Source organism: Pelodiscus sinensis, chromosome 16, assembly GCF_049634645.1.
Source record: "Pelodiscus sinensis isolate JC-2024 chromosome 16, ASM4963464v1, whole genome shotgun sequence".
NCBI lineage: Eukaryota > Metazoa > Chordata > Testudines > Trionychidae > Pelodiscus > Pelodiscus sinensis.
Genome location: NC_134726.1, coordinates 5683241 through 5705393, shown reverse-complemented (window position 1 = coordinate 5705393; position 22153 = coordinate 5683241). Strand labels below are relative to the sequence as shown.

General features: G+C 54.8%; 1 protein-coding gene across 3 annotated transcripts in view; it reads right to left on the bottom strand.

Annotated features, from left to right (window-relative positions):
- The window catches only part of LOC102445733 (galanin receptor 2b-like), a 32377-nt gene that overhangs the window by 2866 nt on the left and 7358 nt on the right, over positions 1-22153 (bottom strand). The window contains exons 1-2 of one of the 3 annotated variants that reach the window (XM_006124565.4): positions 10863-11003; positions 5764-6163 (exon numbers count right to left, since the gene is read on the bottom strand). In XM_006124565.4, the coding sequence (XP_006124627.2) occupies positions 5764-6137 (374 nt within the window). In that variant the 5' untranslated portion in view covers positions 6138-6163; positions 10863-11003. Of the gene's footprint in view, positions 1-5763; positions 6164-7637; positions 7799-10862; positions 11004-22153 lie in introns of those variants that run through there. The other 2 variants (XM_014574284.3, XM_025185400.2) reach the window with 2 other exon arrangements.

The following is a 22153-nucleotide window of genomic DNA, read 5'->3' as shown; positions in this document are numbered from 1 at the left end:
AACCTGAACCCAGGCGGGCGGGGCACTGCAGTGGGGGCAGCTGTTGGGGCCTTAAGAGACTGAGCAAGCTGGAGAAATGCCCTCGCCCACCACACCTGGAACTTGTATTTCTGCCTGTAGCGTGGAGCCTCCTGCACCATGAGCCATCTCCCCTCGTGTTAGGGTTCAGCCCAACCTCATGGGCTGCCGGGGCTCAGCTTTGAGCCAGTACACGGGTGGGCGACCCCACAGCATGTACTGTAAGCCACCTCTGGAGAAGAGGCCTTAGTGATTTATCAACCACTGTCCCAGAGATACTGCTAAGCGCCTGACTACCTAGGATCACTGACGTCCTCCCAGCATCTCTCTCGGCAGTCCTGGGATGTGTCGCTGAGGTCCTAGTCCAGCTCTGGCCTATCTTACTGCCCCGGGCTCTTCCGGTGGGGATGCTCTTCTCTTCTTACCCCACACAGCACCTGGCACAACGGGATTCTGGTCCCTGACGCCACAGTACCAATAACAAATAACTGCTGGGACGTTCCCGTAGGGGGCGATGCTGCCATGGTGAGGGAAGTGAACACAAGAACGGCCATGCTGGCTCAGACCAATGGTCTGTCTATCCCAGAATCCTGTCATCTGATAGTGACCGGTGCCTGATGCCTCCGAGGGAATGAACTGACTAGGGAGTTATCAAGTGATTCTTCGCCTGTCGCCCAGCAGGCAGAGGCTTAGGGACGCCCAGAGCACGGGACTGTGTCCCTGAGCATCTTCGCTAGTAGCCAATGAGGGACCTTCCTGCCAGGAACTTACCAAATTTTCCACGTGTGGCCTTCACAACCTCCCCAGGCAGTGAGTTCCCCAGGTGGCCTGGGTGTTGAGTGAAGAAAAGCTTCCTTATGTTTGCTGTAAACCTCCTGGCTGTGAATTTCTTTGGGTTCTTGTGTTATGTAAAGGGGCAAATGGCACGTTTTTCTCCACACTAGCCCCCTGCACAGCTCCCCTTGACATCTCTCTTCTAGGCTGAACAAACCCAGTCTCTAATCTCCTCTCGTACGGGCACTGGTCCATGCCCTTCATCCTTTTGTTGCCCTTCTCTGTACCGTTTCCAATTCTAATATCTCCTTTTGAGGGGAGGTGACCAGAACAGCACAAAGTACTCATGGGGGAGGCGTACCATGGATTTATACAGTGGCAGGAGGCTATTTTCTGTCCTCTCTATCCCTTTCCTAAAGTTCCCTACACTTGATTAGTTTTTTTCACGGTCACTGCACATGAAGTGGATGTTTTCAGAGAACCACCCACCATGACTCCAAGATCTCTTTCTAGAATGGTAGCTGCTAATTTAGACCCCGTTGCTGTATATGTCTGGTTGGGATTATGTTACTTTGCATTTATTAACATTCACTTTCATCTGCTATTTGGTTACCCAGTTTTGGGAGATCCTTTTAATTCTTTGCCGTCAACTTAGACGTAATTATCTTGAGTAATTGTGTGTCATCTGCAAACGTGATCCTCTCATCAATGACCCCTTTTTCCAGATCATTTATGAATAGGCTGAATAGTATGGGCCCAAATAAGGTTCCCCCCACTATTTACCTTTCTCCACTGTGAAAACTGACCCCTCGTTTCCTATTTTGTAACCAGTTATTGATCTATTTTATCCCATGACTCCTTAAGCGCCTTTGGGGAGGGACCTTAAAAAAGAACCTCTCTGGTCCAGCAACACCCATGGTCCAGCATGATTTTAGAGAGCCAGATGTCCACTTAGCATGGGTGTGGCCAAGTTTCCCACAGTCCTATAAAGTTTGTTACAGTCTCCAGTCCTGGCTCTCAGTGTTCTGTGCTGCTGTTTGGCTCAAATGTCTTCTAAGGGCCCAGCAAGCAGTGGCAGTGTTGGTGATGCTGCTAGACAGTATTGACCTCCCGTGGTCCAGCAAATTCTCAGATTCGGCACGGTCAGGTCCTGAGGGTGCTGGACTAGAGCAGTTCAACCTGTACACTAGCTCCATTCTGAATCACCCTTGTCTACATGTCGTTTGACCCCCTGAAAGAATTTCAGCAGATCAGGGCTGGGCAAGATGCAGCTCAAAGGCCGGATCCCGTCTGCCAAACATTTGGGTCTGGCCCATAGGCTGCATCTGGCCACTTCCTAGTGATATCCCGCTGCCTGTGCCACCGAATGCCCAGGCAATGGCTCAGGCAGCAGGATCCGATTTAAATGGCTCACGGCTCCTGGTCGCTTCTGGTAGGGGCTGGAGCTGCGAGCCATTTAAATAGCCACAGCAGCTCCGGGCGGCTGCCAGGCAACGTGATAGCGGTGGGGCAGAGAACCACGAGCCCTTTGCTGTGGTCTTGAATTCAAAGTCTCCAGCCCCAGCCAATTCTAGTCCCCAGCCCTGCCCCTTCCACCCCAGGCCCCGCCCCTTCCAGGGGGTGAAGCTGGCCTGTGACCATGGACCAAAATTTCATTAAGTAGCCCTCCTGTGAAAATGATTGCCCACCCCTGCGATAGAATAGTAATAGTCCTATAGAGCTTGGGAAGAGCTTAAAAAGAGGTGCCATGGGAGGTAAGATAGCAATAGTGATTAATTATCTGTGCACAGAGGGTAGCTTTGATGTAAAGCTCTCTGAGATCTGTTGCTTTCTAAAGAAGTTCAGGATCCTTAGTTCCATTCTGCAGTGGGAGAAACTGAGGCACAGACCAGCTCAATCGATGGGCAAGTATTTATACAGCAGCAATCAAAGCAGTATCTGCAGAGCTCAAAGCATTTCCACCTTCCGCCTCAGATACCAATGCAGATGTCTGAATTGCAGAGCTAATGTGCCATCCTCACCCCCACCCCAGCAGTGAATGTAACCGAAGCACGATCCCTGGGAAGAACAGACACTTCCCACTGTCGGGCACATGGGGTGACATCGGGGCAGGATGGCCAAAACTGGGCAGCTGTCCTGTCCCAAACCCACGGGTCTCCTGACCTACTATGCAGGTGTCCAGCAGTTGCTGTATGGGCACAGGAAGTCGGGCTCGGGGCCCAATACACAACAAGAACCAAAGCATGTTTCTGAATGCTGCATACATTGGCGTACACACGGGGTGTGCCGGGTGTGCCCAGGCACACCCTAATGTCTTGGGCTAGCTAGCCCGAGCCATTTTTGCGCCCTGGGCCCCACCCAGCCTGGCAGCACGACACAGCGCCCCTGAGGCGCCCAGGAACACCCCCGCCCAGCATGGCGCAGTGCCCTTGAGGCGCCTGGGAGCACCCCTGCCCAGTACGGCAGCACCGCGCAGCATGCCTGAGATGTCTGGGGGCGCCCCTGAGGAGCCTGGGAGAGCCCCCGCCCAGCACGGCGTGGCGCCCCTGAGGAGCCTGGGAGAGCCCCCGCCCTGCATGGCCCGGCAGCATGGTGCGGTGCCCCTGAGGCGTCCAGGAGTGCCCCCGCCAGCCCGGCAGCATGGTGCGGTGCCCCTGAGGCGCCCCAGGCTAGGGCCCAGCCAGCCTGTAGCTTGGGCTGGCTCTGACTCCAGCCCCACAAATAGGAAGGCAGAAGCCGAAGATAAGGTAAGGGAGGGGATGGAAGGGGTGGGAGAGGAAGGGGCTTGTGCTGAGGGGAGGGGGCAGGTCAGGAGAAGAAAGGGGAAGATACCAAGGGGCAGGGTGCAGGAGAGACAAATGCCAGGGGGGCCAAGTGCAGACAATGAGGAAAAGGGCAGGAGGGGAGGTGTCAGCGGGAGGGGGGACAGGGTGATGCTGGAAGAGGAGAGGGTAAAGGCAATGGGGGTTAGCGGGGGAAGGGAGAGGTGCTGGGAGAAGGCTTGAAAGAAGGGGTGGGCATGAGGAAGGCAGGGATGGAGCAAGGCATGTGTGAGGGCACGGGCATGAGGGGAATGGGGGCAGACGGTGGGGGGGGGGTGGGCACCAGGGAAAAAGGGGGCAGGGGCAGTAAGGGAAGGGGGAGCACCGGGAAGGTGCAGATGCCAGGGGATTCTGGGTGTGAAGCAGAAGGGCAGACACCTGCAGGGGAGGGACCAGCACCAGAGGAGAGAGGCAGAGCAGGTGTGTAGAGGGAGGTGTTAGGAGAGGGGATGAGGAGGGGTAGCTCACATGATCAGAGTGGGGCTACTGGAGGAGTGGCACAGGGGGGAGAGAAGGGCTGGTGGAGGGGGGCAATGAGAAGGGCAGGAGTCAGGACAGCAGAGGAGGATGAGGGGTTGGGGGCAGCAAGCACCAGGGGAGCTGATGGAGCAAGGGGAGGAGACATGGCAGAGAGGGAAAAGGTAAAGGTTTATGAGATATTTATTAATAACTTGGGTGCCGCAGTGGCACATCCAAACAAGCCACATGAACTCAGTACTGGTGCACAACACAAAATTCATTCTGCTCATGGGAGAAAACTGAGGGAACACTTCCCCCTGCCTCTCCGCCCCCAAGTTAATGTCACACCCAGTGGGTTAATGCAATTGCAGGATAGTTGCATGAGGGGGGTTTGGTGGGGGCCAAATTAATCCCTGTTGGTAAGAGGATGGTGGGAAAAGTCCTTAGAGGGGGGTCACATGACACCTTTTACTTCTGGTTATGTGCCCATCTTGCCCCCAGAGTGTTACCTCCAGAGGTGTGGCCAATGGGAGTCAGGAGGTGTGGCCAATGGGAGTCAGGAGGTGTGGCCAATGGGGGTCAGGGGCGTGGTTAACAGGGGTCAGAGGTGTGGCTAATGGGGGTCAAAGTACATTTTTAAAAAATTCTTTGGGTGCACACCCTAATGAAATGTGCTGTGCACGCCTATGGCTGCATCTAAGGCAGAATGGGCCAAACGAGCACATTGATGCTGATTTACTCTAGCTGGGGCAGTCAGGGGAGCTCTGCTGACTTATTCCAGCAGAGCATCTGGCTTAATATTTTTGTGAGATGACACTGGGTCCGTTGTAGGCTAAAGCCAGAGCCAGCCCTGCTGTAAACAGGCACAATGCAGACAGCGGAGTTCTCGCTGATTATACCAGGAATTGAGTTTGGCCCCCAGTCTGAACACACCATCTGTGCATCACATCATTGGCCAGATGCTGGGGCGTCTAAACTGCTCATTCGTCAACGTGTGTTAGTCACGGTCTGACAGTGATGGAAAGGCAAGTCCTCTATTAACTCACAGGGCTAGAATCTCTCTGTCTGATGCCCTTTCTCTCACCCGAGCACCACGTCATCTAAGGTGTCATTAGAGGCGGCTTTGGAACAAATTGATAAACCAAACAGTAACAAGTCCCCGGGACCGATGGCATTCACCCAAGAGTTCGGAAGGAACTTAAATGTGAAATTGCAGAACTATTAACTGTGGTTTGTAACCTGTCCTTTAAATCAGCTTCTGTACCCAATGACTGGAAGATAGCTAGCGTGACACCAATCTTTAAAAAGGGCTCTAGAGGTGATCCTGGCAATTACAGACCGGTAAGTCTAACGTCAGTACCGGGCAAATTAGTTGAAACTATAGTAAAGGATAAAATTGTCAGACACATAGATGAATACAATTTGTTGGGGGAAAGTCAACATGGTTTCTGTAAAGGGAAATCGTGCCTTACTAATCTGCTAGAGTTCTTTGAGGGGGTCAACATGGACAAGGGGGATCCAGTGGATATAATGTACTTAGATTTCCAGAAAGCCTTTCACAAGGTCCCTCACCAAAGGCTCTTAAGTAAAGTAAGTTGCCATGGGATAAGAGGGAAAGTCCTCACATGGATTGAGAACTGGGGCATCTGGTAGGCCCAGCGGCCCCAGGGCAGGTGTCGGCCTTGCTCACCTGTCCACTGAGACGGCCGCGAGCGTGAAGCTGCTGGCGTACATGGTGAGGTAGATGAAGAAGTGCACGGCCTTGCACATGAACGAGCCGAAGACCCAGCCCTCCAGAGAGTAGATGGTGGCCTGGAAGGGGACGCAGAAGATGATGAAGAAGAAGTCGGCCAGGCTGAGGTTGAGGATGAAGAGGTTGGTGGTGTTGTGGCCCATCTGGCCGTTGCGCAGCAGCACCGCCAGCACCAAGCTGTTGCCCACCGTGCCCAGGAGGAAGATGAGGGAGAAGACCACGGGGACGATGATGCTGGCGGGGCTGAACTGAGAGCTGTCCGAGGCATTCCAGTACCCGGCCAGGCTGGCAAAGTCCTCATGCTCCGTCATGCTGCCAGAGGGGAGATTCAGGATGCCTGAAGGGTGCAGTGAGAGAGAGGGATGAGATCTTCATGAGAAAAAGAAGAGACGGCCCCTGACTCTGACAACGGGGAAGGTGAGACCCCAATAGCAGCTCCATGGCCAAGTGCTAGCAATTAGGGGCTCCGGGGACCCATCGCGAGAGACTGGGCTCTGGCTCAACAAAACCTCTGCCCCCTTTGATAATCCCTCCCCCATACCTGGGCTCAAGCTGCAGCATGCACCTGGCTGCACTCCTGGAAGGACAGCGCTGGAGAGGCCATCTCCTTGGGCAGCCCTGCCTGCCCCCATCCCCGATACAGCAGGGCTGCCCCGTTCTGTGATGGAGGAGCTGAGATTTATGGACCCAGGCCCTGCAGTGGCTCCGTGTCCCAGCCAGCCTGACTGATTACAGCAGGGGAGCAGCGGTCCCACTCCAGCAATGAGACTCTTGTGGTAAATCAACACCCGGGCAAAGCCTGGGCATTTTATTGCACCATATAAATCCACAGTGTGCTTTTCCCCTGCCCCCGCCCCTCCTCGGCTAGATTAACCATAGGATCACAAAACGACGCAGGGCTGTAAGTGCCTCTTCCCGACAGCGGATGTAAAGGGGCAGGTGCCAAGCTGATGCAGCGTGTTACAGAGGAGATCGACAAGCGGTGCTTGTGTGGGGATGCTCGCTCTCTCCCACACGGCAGCCGTGCTCTTATTGTGGCTTGTGTGGTTTCCCTGCCTCCAAAACAGGTCGCTTAGCCTGCAAGAGTAACATTGTGTCTAGGAATTGGTCCATCGACCTGGAAGGGGTCAGGTCAGAGACTGATTCCCTCAAGAGATCTGACTGGTAGGGAGGGATTGGGGCAAAATAGTGGCACCTTCCCTATACCAGAGTGGGGGATGTTTCCACTAAATGGACCGGCAGTGAAGTAGTTAACCATGTTGTTACTTGCCGTGATCGTTAGGTTTCAGAGTTAACTCTGCTGCACTAGAGAGGGCTGCTCGCACCTCGGAGGTGGTCTGGCTGCACAGCATGGCACCAGGCTCCTTTTTGGAAGGATTTCTGGGAGATTAACTGAGATTTAAAATAACCCACAAACCTGACGAGGGCGGGTGAGACAGGAGCAGGTCTGTGCTGTGTAGACAGAACTGGACAACAAGCACATGGGCTTCTGGATTAAGGTTCGGCATTTGAGTTTGAATGGAGGCTAGAATGTCAATCCAGGAGTGTGATCTCTCACGAGCCCATCTCCCATACTTATGAAAGGGGTGCTTTCTCCACCTGTTCCTCCTGGCTGGAGCTGGGGGAAGCCTGCAAGGGCCACGCTTTGCACACACCAATCCTTAGTTCACACCCCTGAGCTCCCTTTGTCTCCTTTCTGCAAAGCCTTGGACCAGCAACAGCTTGGCTCCCACCCTTCATCTCACCCCCACCAGGCAGGGAGCATCATGTCAGCCCCTGCAGAGAGTCAAGATCTCGCCGTTTTCTCTCACCTGCTCAGGGAATTGCTGGGTTCCCAAGGGTGCTTGGCTGGGAAGGTGCTAGCCAGTGGGAAGAGAACTAGCCAAGGGATTGCTGCCCCCACCTGGGGAACAGCATCACCACAGAAAAGCATCGGGCTGTATCCGCGGCTCTTCCTGGCTGTGCGTGTTGAAGGAAGGGCAGGATGACTTTCTCTATACCTGTGGCCCACATGCAGCCCTCCCCTGAACAAAACAACCTCAGCCAGCCCCGTGTGTTCATGCCAGAAATGCGAATGCGGAGTGGGGAGAATTCTGCACATGGAGCTTTTCACCCTGGGACACTGGGTCTTACACAGACAACTAGGTCCAAGTTCAGGCGCTTGTGGCTTTGCAATCCGATGTACCCCTCCATCCGTTTCATCTCGCGGCTGAGATGAATGAACACGAGACCGGGGGCAGCGAGATCTGCCGAGGAGGGCGACAGCCCCGCTCTCACAGATGGCCAGCACTAGAACTAGCCCCCCGTATTTCTGTTCAGTGTGATTTCAAGCTGTGCTCCGTGCGGGAACAAAGCCTATTAGACTAGCAGAGCAGGGGCTTGATCCGGCCGTGCGTCTGCAATCCCAGCATGTGCGGCCTAGCAGAACAAGCAGGCGCCAACCAGCATGAATTTACAGAGGTCTCTCCTGAGGGATCAGCACCTGAGCACCCAGGAAGCATCAGCCACAGCTTGTGTCCTGCGGGGGGAGAGGTGAGTGGGGATGGCCCTGTCACACTCTGGGATGACCGTCTCATCTCCCACGGGGGGGGGGGGTCTGCTGGTTTCGCCCTTGTCCTCTCTCCAGTGGCATGTCACCATGAAAGGGTGACCCCCTCTCTCCTGCCACTGGTTACATCCTGGCCCCCGGGAGCAGGCTGCAAAGCCTCCTCAGGAACGGAGCCAGCAGCATCCCTGACCAGCCCCATTTCCAGGGAGACTTTGCTGTGGGCTCGGCAGCATAAGGCTTATTGTGCAGAGCCTGCAGTAACCACTAGGCTTTTTAGTGGTTAGACCTTTTTAGCCGCATTTGTACATCCCTAGTTCTGACCTGCCTCACTCCTGTGTAAATCCAGAACCTCTTCCTGTGTGTTTACACTGCAGTGACTGAGATCTCCCCTGGCCCCATAGATACACTTCAGAGCCGGGTTAGTAGCGAAGTCAGAGTCCAGCTCCCAGCTCTGAGCTGGAACACCAGAAAGCAACGCTGTGTCAGCATGTGCCCAGACATTTCTGGTGTCCCACGGCAGCAGCCACGGCCACACACCTCAACTGCTTAATTTCAACACCCAGGTACCCTTCCTCCCTCCAGCAATCCAGATACCGGTTAGCACCTGATCTGTCCTGCTACAGAGACAAGTGACTTGCCCCAGGTTCCACATGGAGTCTATGGCAGAGCAGAGACTTAAGCCCAAGTCTCCCTCTAACACCCCAGTCACTGGTCTGTCCTTCCACATGCTGCTCCCAGAGGACCGGGGCGGGGGGGGGGCGGAGGGTTGGAGCAGTTGCCAAGTATTTCACACTCCAGTGTAGCAGGTTGGGTGTGGCAGCCTTCCCTAGGTTCTGACAGCAAACAGCTATGCCTGAATGGAGAAGTGGGAGGGACCCGAGGGAAAAGAATGGGGGTGCTCCGGAGCCACAGGCAGTCCCTGTCTCCATGGGGAATGCCGCTCTCTCAGCCTCCCACCTTACAATGATACCTGCGCCTTCAGGGGGCACCGTTACCCCATTTTACAAGTGAGGCTGTGAAGTGACTTGCTGTCCGGTGGGTGAGGAACAGAACCCAGGAGTCCTGACCGGCAGTGGGAGAGGAAGAGAGACCGAGCAGGGAGGGAACCTGGGAGTGAAGTGCAGGGATGAACCGGCCTGAGCCGGGGCCTATGGTGGAGAGCTGGGTGTGGTGGATGTGAGCCCTGCTCTCTGCAGCAACAGGCACCATGCCTTGCAGCAAGAATCCTGGGCCCTGGCAGGGCCATGGAGGGGAGCAAACGGGGAAAGCTCTGAGATTCAGCAGGACATGCCTGCTCAGGGCAGTGCTGCCACAGCTGGCTGCAGGCAGAGACCGGCATAGGGTCACTGGCATCAGTTTCAGCCACTTACTGCTCAGGAGAGGGGCAGCCACAGAGTCATCCAGGGGCCACATCAGCACCAGGACAGGCCCCCGGGCCGGCAGAGGGAGGAATGCAGGGCATGGGGAGAGAGTAAGGGGGAGTTGGAGAAAGAAAGGAGGGGCCAGAGCAGCTGTGGGCTAAAGGACACGGCAACACTGGGTAGGGTGCCAGGACTCCTGGGCTCTAGCTTCACCACTGACTCTTTTTGGGGAAGTCATTTCTTTTCCCCCTGCCTCAGTTTCCCCCCCATGCAGCATGTGACCTGCGGCTGAGAGGCACTGCCTGGGTGCCAAGTGGGACTGGTGGGTCTATAATGGAGAGCAAAGGCGCGATTGGCTCAAACGCCCAGCTCCCTCCAAGAGCTCGTCTTGCGACCCAGCAGCAAATCGACTTCTCTTAAAGGGAAGGCGCATCCTCGCCCCCCGGCAGAGCCTCCTGCCCTGACCCCTCCCTCCGAGCCCCTGCATAACCAGGGCTCCTTCCCTGGAGTCACAGCATCAGGGTGCTATTTTCAGGGCAATGGCACCCTAACCCAGACTGCGAGGCTACAGCCATGCCCCCACATCACCCAGTGCACTGGCCCTTTAAGAGCCGAGGGAGCAGAAGACCCCATCCCAGGGCACTGGACTGACCAGCGGCCCGGGAGCAAGCGAGGGGAAGCGGTGCTGGGCTCTTAAAGGGGCAATGTCCTGCGGTCCCCCCCTTCCCATCCACCTGCTAGTTCCCGGACAGCTTCCTCTACCAGCCCATTTCCTGGGGCTCTGCCCTCCCCAGCTCCCCGGGGCCCGCGTCCCCAGCCTCTGTCCTAGTGCCCAGGGCAGCGAGTCCTTCCCGGCTAGGCGCCCCCAGACTCCTGCCTGGCCGGCTGGGTCTCCCCCTACTGCGACCAGCCCCGGCGTCAGGGCCAGCCACTGGGCTCCTCGCCCCCCCCCGTGCCCGCTCCTGTCCCTGCAGCCCCCGGCCAAGCTGTTCCGCCCATGGGCCGGGAGGGGGCAGACCCCGGGGGCCGAAGAGCAGGGGCAACCTCGGGGCGGTAGCGCCTCGATCTCTGCCCAGCCCCGGGCTCCGTCCCGCCCCGCGCAGCCCGCCCGCCCGCAGCGCTCTTACCTGCTGCCGCGCAGCGCGCTGCTTGCGCCTGGCACTAGCCCTGGCACCGCGCGCCGGGCCCCGCCACGCCGCTCCAGCCCCGCCCGGGCCGGCCGCGGGCTCCGCCCCTGCCCGCTCGCCCCTTCGAGGCAGCGCCCGGCACGCGCAGCGAGCCTCCCCCCGCGGCTTCCCGGGGAGCGAGGGGCAGAGTCTGCTGCGGGTTCTCTCCCCTCCCGCCCCCGTGTAAACCCCGTGAACTTCAGCGGAGTCACTCCGGAGTCACGCCTGGGGTGCGGAGATCGGAGACCCGCTTTTTCCCTCCAGGAGGCAAAGCCAGTTTAGGGGCGACAGGCCGATTCTGGGGGGGGGGCAGGTTGGATGCCTGGCACATCCCTGAGCCCCCTCCTAGCCAGAGCCTCTTGCTGCCGCGGCTGCCATAGTGACAGCGGGTGTATTGGCCTCCTCCCGGACATCCCTTGTAGCAGGGGCCAGGAGGCTGGCGGGGCGGGTCTGCACTCGGTGCTGGTGCTAGTCACCAAGGCCCAGCGAAGGGCAGCTACAAACTGGCCCCAGATGTCCCCGGTGCAGCTGCCAGAAGTTGGCAGCAAATGGCACCCAGGGGGGATGTGTCCAAGCCGCTTTGCCAGCAGCCCCTCCCCCGCCTTGCAGGGCTAGAGCCCTCTGGCTCCAGGATCCTCCCCAAAGCCAGAGCCCTGAGACCCGAGCAGTGGCAGGGCCACAGTGGGACAGGCCGGCCCCCACTTCAGGTGGGTGGGCAATGAGTGGGGGGAAGGAGCGAAGCCGCTGTGGAAGAGGGGGAGGGATAGATGCTCTGGCCAGGGGCCCCATAAAATATGTGCCCTGGACCCCCATTCCCTTTGCCCTCCCCCCGCTACCCTCCCGGTCTCCCTGCCAGGTACTTCTGAAGGGAGGGAAGTCAGGGCACCAGGGCTTGCCTGCCCAGTGCTCCAACAAGGGAGAGGGATCAGGGCATGCCCTGGTCCGCCAGCCAGGCGCTCCTGCTGGGGACAGGGGTCAGGACACGGGGCTTGCCCTAGTCTGCCTGCCCTGCACTCCTGTTGGGGAGCGGGCATGGGGCAGGGAGACTTGCAAGCCTCCAAATCCACTCCCCTGGCCCAGCTGGAGCACCAGGTGAAGGGGGCAAGGCACCGGGCTTCGTTGGGAGCAGAGGCAGGACTGGGGTGGGTCTGTATGCCCCGGCCCACACAGGCCCACTCCTGGCTATGCTCTGGCTTTGGAAGCAAGTCGCATGCCTTTGGAAGGGCTGCACAGTGGCTGGCCATGTCACGTCCCCTCCTGAGTTGGGAGTGTGAAGGCTGGGCCAGTGCAGAGGAGGCTGAGGGCAGCGCAGGGCTGGGGAAGGCAGGCAGGTGGAATCTGGGAGGGAGGGCAGTTGTGAGCTCTGCCGCTGTCCCTGTCCATCTCATGGCCCCATCACATCAGACAGGAGTTGGGGGGCTTTGTGAGAAAGCTGTAAAACAGGGGTGCTGCCCTCCCCCGTGCCCATGCAGCATCTGCTTTCCGATGCAGAGCAATGGCATCTCAGAGTCCACCGTGCCCTTCCCCAGCAGGAGGTGAAGCCAAGGGCCAGGCTCACAGGAACACGGGAGCTGCCCAACTGGACCAGAGCCAAGGTCCAGCTAATCCTGTCTCCAGTCTGTGAGAGTGGCCAATGCCAGGTGCATCAGAGGAAGAGGTAAAACCCTGCAGTGAACAATTAGGGAGTAGGGGCTGTTTCTTCCTAGTCCCCCACCAACACCCTCCATCAACTAGTTCATGCTCCGAATCAGCAGACTCCTTTTCCCTGTCTAAGGTAACTGGGCAGGGGAGGGGACATTCTCATTCTCTATCCCAGTGCCTAACCCAGTTCCATATCATGCTATGCTCTTTGCCTGCGTGCTGTTTGCAGCAGTGAGTTCCATAGGTTATAAGGCACTGTGATAACAGTATTGCCTTGTACCCGCTATGAATGAGCTGCCTTTCTGTTGCCTTGGCTCCCTCTGTGGGCACTTGTCTGAGGAGAGAGGGATCCTCTGCCACATCTGGGGACCTGGTAAGCGACCCGTTAGTTCCAGCACTCCCTAGCGCTGCCTGGCTCCTCCTTTCCCTCCTTCGCGCGCTCACAGCACAGCCCAGGCATCTCCCTTCTCGCTGTGCAGCGTCACACACGACTGCTCCCGGCCTTTGCCTCGCTGTGATCAGACCCAGTGTGGGCTGCTGCATGGCTCAGCAGCTGTGTCAGCGCCTCTGGGGCTAAGACTCCAGCCCCGGTGCTGCCCTGCCTACAGAGGGTTTTGTCTACTGCCGGTTTGTTTCTGAGCTGGTAGCTGTGTAGACTTTCCTTGCCACCCCTCTACTTCCTCCCGCCTGCACCATAGGCTGCAGCAGGCAACTGCGAAAGAATCCTGTCTGCTCCTTTCATCTCCCCCGAGTGGCCTGTCATTCTCCATCTCTTGAGCAAACCGTGCTGCGTGTGTCTGGCTTTCCCTGTAATCAGCAGTGCTGGCGCTCGCATTCACAGTCGCAGGGCTGCTTGTCAACTTGGAGAGACTTTTTCCCTGGAGCTTCATTTGCTTCTCTTATTTATTTTCCCTTCTGCTGTTTGTAAACCACGGTCCCCTCCCGATCAGCCCCCTTTTGCATTAAGCAACCGCAGGCCCCAGCTGAGATCAGGGCCTGTTGTACTAGGTGTTGTACAGACGGTCCATACCCCAGAGAGACACAACGTGCAACCAGTGGGGACGAGGAAGGTGTGTTAGCCCATTATGACCCATGGGGACCTGAGCCTCCGAGACGGAGGCTGGCATTTTTTAGGAACCTAAAGGTAGGTCTCAGCTCTGCTGGAGCTGGCACTCTAAACATAGCACTGTGATGGCGTAGTACAGGGAGCGGCCTGGGTTAGCCTATGAACTTGCCTGACACGTGTGTAGGTAGTTAGGTGGCTAGTCCCAGCTGACACTTATGCCGCCGCAGCTACACTGCTATTTTCAGCACACTAGCTCCAGCTGAGCTAATGCCTGTTTGTCCACCTGCTCTGGGAAGCCTGCTCCCAGCTGCTGTGTAGATGTCCCCTTAGATACCCAACCCTCGCCACATTGCAATGGACTTGCACCTAACTCCCTTAAGCAGCTTTGAATAGCCCACCATAGGTGATTTGGCCAAGGTGCCACCAAATCATTAGACCCCCTGAGTCAGGGACTTGTCTTTTCATTGTGCGTGTACAGCACCTAGCGCAAGGCAGTATTCATTCCTGACTCTGTCCACTAGACTCAGGTGTAAGAAAGGGGAATTTTCAAAACCGCCAGGGTACCGACTCCCCCTGGACTGTCTCCCATCTGTGCCTTTGAAAATCAGCCCCAAATTTGGGGGCAGAGCCCAGAATTGAACCCATGTATGGTGAGTCCCAGTCCAGAGCCTTTGTCTCTAATTAGCCTTTTAATTTGGTGACCGCTCCCCTGCACTGAATTAAAATGAACGGGGACTGTGTAGCCAAGAGGCAGATTTTCAAAGGTATTTAGAAGCCTAAATACCATTGCAAATTTGGCCCCAAGTCCCTTCTTCGGCTTTGAAAATTGTACCTTAGGACTCTATGTCTTCCCCATGTAGCCATGGCTCTCTGTTGCACACACAGCATTGAACGGGAGCATTGGCAAAAGTTTGGTTTGATTGATTTCAGGTTAGTTTTTCAGCATGTTCAGCATCTTTTAGCCGTGGCATTAGACCCATGCAAATATGGGAACGGTCACATATTTGCCTGTAATGCAAATATTGGAGCCTGGCTCGTGGCTTTTTTAAAAGAACCATTTTGAGCATTGTAACAAATTGGATTGAATTTGGAGTCGTTTTTTATGTTGGCTTACTTTGCCGTCCTCCACAGAAAAGGAACTCAATGAACCTGATTCAGAATCATTGACTGTAGAATGATTATACATTTGTTATCCAATTTTATGGCGTAAGTGAGAAATCCTAATTATTCCTCTGTACCCTGTATGCCTTTGTTTCTTACATTAGGTAATGTGGCCTGCTGTACCACATAAAAATCGATCAGGATTCAGCATATTGCTTATAATCTAGAGGGCATGATGATATATTTTTCTAATCAGCTGGCCAAATTCTGTTCTCACTTAGGGTATGTCTACACTAGCCCACTAGTTCGAACTAGGGAGGCTAATGTAGGCATTCGAAGTTGCAAATGAAGCCCGGGATTTAAATATCCCATCCGGTCGCCATTTTTAAATTCCACTAGTCCGAAGTATGTTCCTGTCCGGTCGCCATTTTTAAATTCCACTAGTCCAAAGTAACTGCCCGGGGCTACACGCGGCAGTGAAACGGTAATTCGAACTAAGGGTAATTCGAACTAAGGGTGTAGACATATGCTTACTCCTCATTCCAGGAGGAGTAACAGTTAATTCAAACTAAGGACTTAGTTCAAATTGCCGTTTCACTGCCGCGTGTAGCCACGGACAGTTACTTCGGACTAGTGGAATTTAAAAATGGCGACCGGACAGGAACATGCAAATAAAGCCTGGGATATTTAAATCCCAGGCTTTATTTGCAACTTCGAATGCCTACATTAGCCTCCCTAGTTCGAACTAGGGGGCTAGAATAGATATACCTTTACTCCCCAGAAACGGGCCCAGTGTGTATAAATGTGAACAAACCTGGACTGGCTTTGGATATTTCTTCCCATTCACTCCCTATTCTGAGTTCTGAATATTTTTGTTTCTTGATTGCTCCAGCAGAATTCTTTGTAACTGGATCAGAACTACCCGAGAGCCTGTTTGGATGGTGTGTTCTGATTCCACCCTTTCTAGAGAGATCTTTGGGTCACATAGTTTGAATTCAGGAGCAGGACCAGAACCCAAACCACAGCAGACTTGTCAGTCCTCTAGGATATACTGAAAACTGCTTAAAATGCAGGGGGGTTTGTTGCTGGTTCTGTAGGGAAGGGTCTGATCAGCAGTAGTCTGCAGACTGCCTAGAAGAAGGTGGGGTAAGTTGGACCAATCTGTTTTAGGGAGCAGCCAGTTTGGGTTTGCTCTGTTTTGGGGTTCTGATAATATAAAGTAGTGGTGGGTTGTCCCCTGCCAGAAGGGTGTTTTGTATCTAATATGCGTGCCATGAACATGATCTCCCCTTATGTAGAGCCAACCACTTAAGCCCGTTAGGGATACACAGCTGAACGGGGGCTGTACATCTCAGGGGGCTTCCAACTGAGGGGAGTCCCTCTCCGCTCCCATCTCTTGAAAACGGTAGAGGAATCTCTGTACAATACAAAACAAGCAATAGGCGCCTTTGACATGTGTTAACACTCTGCTAATAAGATCGTCTCTGACATGTGTCACCATGCGCCTAGGGTGTGAAAAGACACGTCAAGTGGCTAACAGCCCAACCGATGTGTTGACATTTACAAATGCTGTGAAGCCGTCCAAGGGCGCAGGATCTTGTGGGCGTGTGGTGCACATGAAGCCGTCAAGAGAACTGGAGGAGTTGCTGCATTGTGACACATGACAAGTGCGTTCATGTGGATGCTTACGCCTGATGAATTGTGTTCACACATGTTGCTAGGGAATCCCTGTGGAAGTGAGTACCATGCGTTATGCGTGCCCTGCTGTGATGACGAGTCGGGGTTCCTCCAATCCTGCATCCTCATAGCAGCAAGAACAGACTCTTCCAGCCAGTAGAATAGAGAGGGTTTATTGCTTCTCCAGGATACAGCACAGCATAGCCGTGATGTCACTATAGGAGTCTGGACCAGGAAGCCTCAGACCCCGGTGAGATGGGGTACCTGGGCCCTTAGATTCCCAGCCCCGTCCTTAGTCTGTCTCCTTCATGGTTCCAGCCCAAGACTGCCCCTTCCCCCGCACACTCACTTCCTTAGTTCCCTCGCTGCCCTCAACCGGTCTGACCGGTTGGGTCTTTGTCCACGTGACCTAGGCAGCCCACCTGCTGGGCAGTGCTTACACACAGAGGCCAGTAAGGAACTGACACTACATCACAACATGTGGATGAATCATGGGAATCACACATCACAGCACAGGGGCGCACTGGGTTACAGAGCAGACAGCACTCCCTGCATAGAGAATACTATTGTAAAGCCCTTGCAGCAAAGAATTTGGGAATAGGGACCAGGGAAGCAAGGGGATCGGGGCACAAAGACTTTCCTTTCTAACTCGCCGGGTTGCGCAGTTATCAAAAAAACTTCAAAAACAGGCCGCAACATGAAAGTTCTGAGCTGGAATTGGTATGCAAATTTGACACCATCAGAATGGGTCTGACTAGAGACTGGGAATGGCTAGCTCATTACCATAAGTAATTCTTCATTTTAGGTATTATCACCTTTTTATCCACCTCCACTCTGACTGAGTTAGCTCTGATGTAACACTCCCACCTCTGTACCCCTACTATCTGTTTCCTTTGTCTTTTGCTTCCTGCATCTGACGAAGTGATTTGCAGCTCAGGAAAGCTTATGCCATAATAAAATGGTTAGTCCTTAAGGTGCAGCTGGACTCCTGGTTTCAGCTAGCCCAAGCTGGACATGACCTCAGCTGGAGTATTGTGTCCCATTCTGGGCACCACATTTCAAGAAAGATGTGGAGAAATTGGGAGAGGGTCAGAGAAGAGCAACAACAATGATGTAAGGGTCTAGAAGCATGACCTATGAGGGAAGATTGAAAGAATTGGGCTTGTTTAGAAAAGAGAAGACTGAGAGGGGACATTATAGCAGTTTGCAAGTATCATGGGTGTCACAGGGAGGAGGGAGAAAAATTGTTCTCCTTGGCCTCTGATGATGGGACAAGAAGCAATGGGCTTAAATTGCAGCAAGGGAGGGTTAGGTTGGACATTAGGAAAAACTTCCTGTCTGTCAGGGTGGTCAAACATTGGGATAAATTGCCCAGGGTGGGGGGAGGGGGTTGTGGAATCTGCATTCTTGGAGATATTTAAAAGCAGGTTAGACAGACACCTGTCAGGGATGGTCTAGATGGTGCTTGGTCCTGCCAGAGGGCAGGAGACTGGACTTGATGACCTCTCGAGTTCTAGTGCTCTGGGATTCAGTGATGGAGCTCTGGCCGTCTGGAGTCTGCTCAGTATCCTATGTCAATTCAGCCCAGTTCCTAGGGGGAAAGTTTCTAAATCCTACAACCCAATGTGATGGGCACTAACAACCAGGAGAAATGGCAGTAGCCCTGCCCGGGGCTTGATGAGGTGAAAGTGCCTGGTTTCCTCAGTTTCTTTTCCCCCATCACATCCTGGACGACGGGGAGGAGGCCAGGCTTTTCAACAAGTCAAACATGATTGGTGGAAGGATCTTCTCATGTGCTCCTGTGACTGGCCCCATCTGCACCAGGCCAGGCCCTCAGGCAGCCGTGACGGGACAGAGCCCTGCCTAGTGCCAGGTGCCTAGAGCCCCACGTGGGTGTTACAGCACCGGCACAGGAGGCCCCAGACACCCCCCTTCCCCAAGTCACACCCCTCTACACTGACCGGTGATGGAGAAGCCCCTACAGCGGCTCTGCCCTGTGTGATACCACGTTCATCCCATGGCCTGCTGAGCCGGCTTTCGCGCCACTGTGCGCTGGAGGAACGGTCCGAAACTGACCTTTTTTATTTGTACTGCCGTCGTTCCTGGGAGCCCTCGTCATGGGGGCACATCACGGCTAAGCCTCCAGCCCTGCATGGCTGCTGTGACCTCTGAGCTACCAGCCATGGCAGGAGACAGGAAACTTCCATGGGGTGTGGGGCAGAGGGCCCTCAGCACCCAACCTCCCAGGCTCTAGCACTCTCAGCTCAAGCCCGGGATTCACTGGAGATGCACAGGGTGAGCCAGGATGGCATTGGACCCTCTGCTTTTTGCTTGTACCCGGCTGGCCTCCTCTTTTGTGATTGTCACACCCGGGCTCCACTGGGGTCCTGGTCTGAATTCTCCTTTCACACTGGGGTCACTGAGGTCCCTGCCCTGAAGCCAGTAGTGGAACAGTGGCAGTTGCAAGAAGAGAATGAGACCGCTGGCTCCTAACCCCCTCCAGGGTGTGAACAACCTTCCCGTGGCTGACCGCTCCTTTGAGGAGCCCGCTGGGAATCTCTGTGGTCCAGGCACAGGCGCCTGCAGGCTTGCAAGTGGGACTGAGTGTGAGCTTCGCTCCTAGAATCCTAGAACCCCAGGGTTGCAAGAGACCTCAGGAGTCATCGAGTCCAGCCCCCTGCCCAAAGCAGGATCGACCCCGACTCAATCATCCCAGCCAGGGCTTTGTCAAACTGGGACTTAAACACCTCTAGGGACGGAGATTCCACCCCCTCCCTGGGGAACCCATTCCAGTGCTTCACCACCTGCCTAGGGAAAGAGTTTTTCCTAATATCCAACCTAGACCTCCCCATCTGCAACTTGAGTCCATTGCTCCTCATTTTGTCATCTGTCACTATTGAGAACAGCCTCTCTCCGTCAGGGCCGGCCCGAGCCATTCGTGCGCCCCGGGCCCTGGGAACGCAGCGCCGCCCCCGGGAGTGCGGCACATGTGCGGCCACACCCCTGGGCACCCGGTGCATGCGCAGCCCTGCCCTTGGGCACCCAGCGCATGTGTGGCAGCCCCGCGCAGTGCCCCCTACAATGGGGCGCCCCGGGCGGTAGCCCCGTCAGCCTGTAGCTTGGGCTGGCTCTGCTCTCCGTCCTCTTTCAGTAGTTGACGGTTGTGATCAAATCACTCCTCGCTCTTCCCTTGTGCAGGATAAATAAGCCCAAATCCCTCAGCTGCCTCTAATATGTCATGTGCTCCGCCCCCTAATCGTTTGGTTGCTGTGCTGTGGGTAAGTGGGCGTGTTGCTTTTGGTTGTTGAGATTTTAAAATATGCCCATATGGCTGCTGGGTTCCCCATGGGAGCTGAAGGAAACCACAGACTCGTTCCCTAGCTAGACATTTCCTGCAGACCGGCAATGGACCCATGCTGTGCTAAACTCGCCGGCCTGCCCTTTGTTAACATCACTTAGCTGCATTTACCCTGCTTCAGCATGGTGGCAGGGTCTCTTCCCAGCTCTGTTTATTTGTCATCCTCACCACTCAGCCTCCTAATGCCTTCCAGGCTGGAAAGCCTCCTGCCGCTGGCCGACTCCCTTTCTGGCTGCACTCCCGGTCTAAGTCCCGTCCCTCTGCATCCGGAGGACACTCTGGCGTGTGGCCTCGCACCGGTGCTTGCCCGGGATGTCTGGCACTCCCTGAGAACCCATCCGGAAGGCTGCCTTTCCATTGCCTGCTCCTGTGCTAAGGGGAGGTGGAATCACTTGCTGCAAAGTTTGTGCTGAACGGTTTGAACGGCGAGTGAGTTAAAGCAGGGGCTGGCCCAGCCTGGGGCATGGCCACATTTCCAGCTTTTTATTGAACAATTACACTTTATACCGAATCATTTGCCCAGATAATAATGCAGCAGTGGAATGACACGTGCTGGGCAGCTCCGTCTTTGCAGAGTGAGAGCCAGCACTCAGCTGCTGCGGGAGCCAGCCAAGGCACTTCCGGGGAATCGTGTTTGTCAGTTTGGGCTGCGTTTTGTTTCAGTCCATAATTAAACTTGCGGCTTTTTTTGGTTTTGTTTCTTTCATTATAAAGGCTTTTGGCCCAGAGCGGAAAATGGGATGAAAAATCATCTTTTTGGTGCAAATGCACAGATTTTCCTAGAAACTTTGGATCTTCTCCCCTTCTCCCCTAACTTTGCATGGGTTCAGCATCTGAGACCCCAGGGTTTTTGGTTTACGTGGATAGCCTTTGCTTGTGGAAATAAAAGCTTTTTGCTTTTTGGTATTTCAGGCAAACCTGCCCCCCATCCCAAAAAGCCCAAAAAAATGGAAAACCATAATTTGTTCTAGCGACGAGGAGTCCTGTGGCACCTTATAGACAGATTTAGTGGAGCATAAGCTTTCGTGGGCAAAGACCCACTTTGTCAGATGCATGTAGATAATTTGTTCTGAGAGCTCTGAGAGTTAATCTCAGTTGTGCTCTTCCAGGTGGGGGCTACCAGCCCCTCATAGCCAGGCTAGTAAAGAGCTTCCTCTTCAATCTTATTCCCTTTTTTTGCAACCCACCCCCCACCCTCACTGTACTTCTACCCCAATGAAAAATCAGTGATTTTGCCAACTTTTTTCTTAACGCCCCAACTCTTGGTAGCAAGACATTGCATGGGGCTCTCAGCTGTCCTCAGGTAAAAGGGAAGTTTCTTGCCATCATGGTTGTGGGAGGGAAAAGCTGGAAATTGTGACTTTGGTTCACCAAAGGAAAGAAGCCAAAGTGTATTTTTAAATCTCTGGCTTACAAACCACCTCTCCTTTCCTTGCAGTGGGAGGGGGTTGGGTGGTCTTGGATTTCTTCAATGACTGCAGTTTGCCATGCTGAATGCCACACACGTGAAACTGATCAAGCTGCACCACACTTCTACTGGCCTTGTATGTTATCTACTGTCTTGTCCTCTACCTTTCTCCGGCTCTGTGTTTCAGGGCTCAACAACTGGGCGAGATCAGGTGAATTGGGGAGTCAGATTAACCTGCACTCGTTACAGCATGGGAAGCTGTCAAGCGAACGCTCACATGAGAAGCAACGTGGCCTTAGTTGGCTGTAACTCAAGCCACAATCTTGCCTTTCAGGCTCCTCCAGGCGGGTGTATCCCCTATATGTTCCTGGACAGGCCACCCAGCCTTCCCCAACCGAACGTATTCCCCACTGCCTTCACAGGCTTTCCTTGAGTTTTTGTATTTCTAACAGCCACACGCTCCAAGTCTGAGTGTGCCGATGTGAAGATCAGAGGTGATTTTAAATGCAAGCAGAATGGGATGTGGAGTGCCCATCATCCTGAGATTAGAGAAAATCCTTCTCTTCCCACCCCATTGGAATGGCCGCTAGCCGAGATGAATTATTTTGTCGGAGTCGTTTCACTGCAGAGGCTGTTGCTGGGACCGAGCGATGAAACCCCTGGGGCTGTACATCTGCACAGTGTTTCTAGCCATGCTGTCTGGGGGGCAGTTTCATTACCAGTTGTTCCTTGTCCTCGCAGGGCTGGCCTGCTCAATACAGCTGATCTACAGCTTCCTTCTGGAGGAGGAGAGATGTCCTGGTGCTCTGGCCTGGCTCTCAGCCGTGCTGGAGGAAGAGGGGGGTTGGAAGCCGAGCCTTCCTGGTCAGCGTCTAATTTCTCCCCCTGGGGGATGCTTTGCCAACCCCACCGTATTTCCAGGGCTGTAAAACTAACTCCACCCCAGGACGTGAGACCGTTCCCAGACAAGATGGGATCAGGTGTCAGGCTGCAATTCAGTG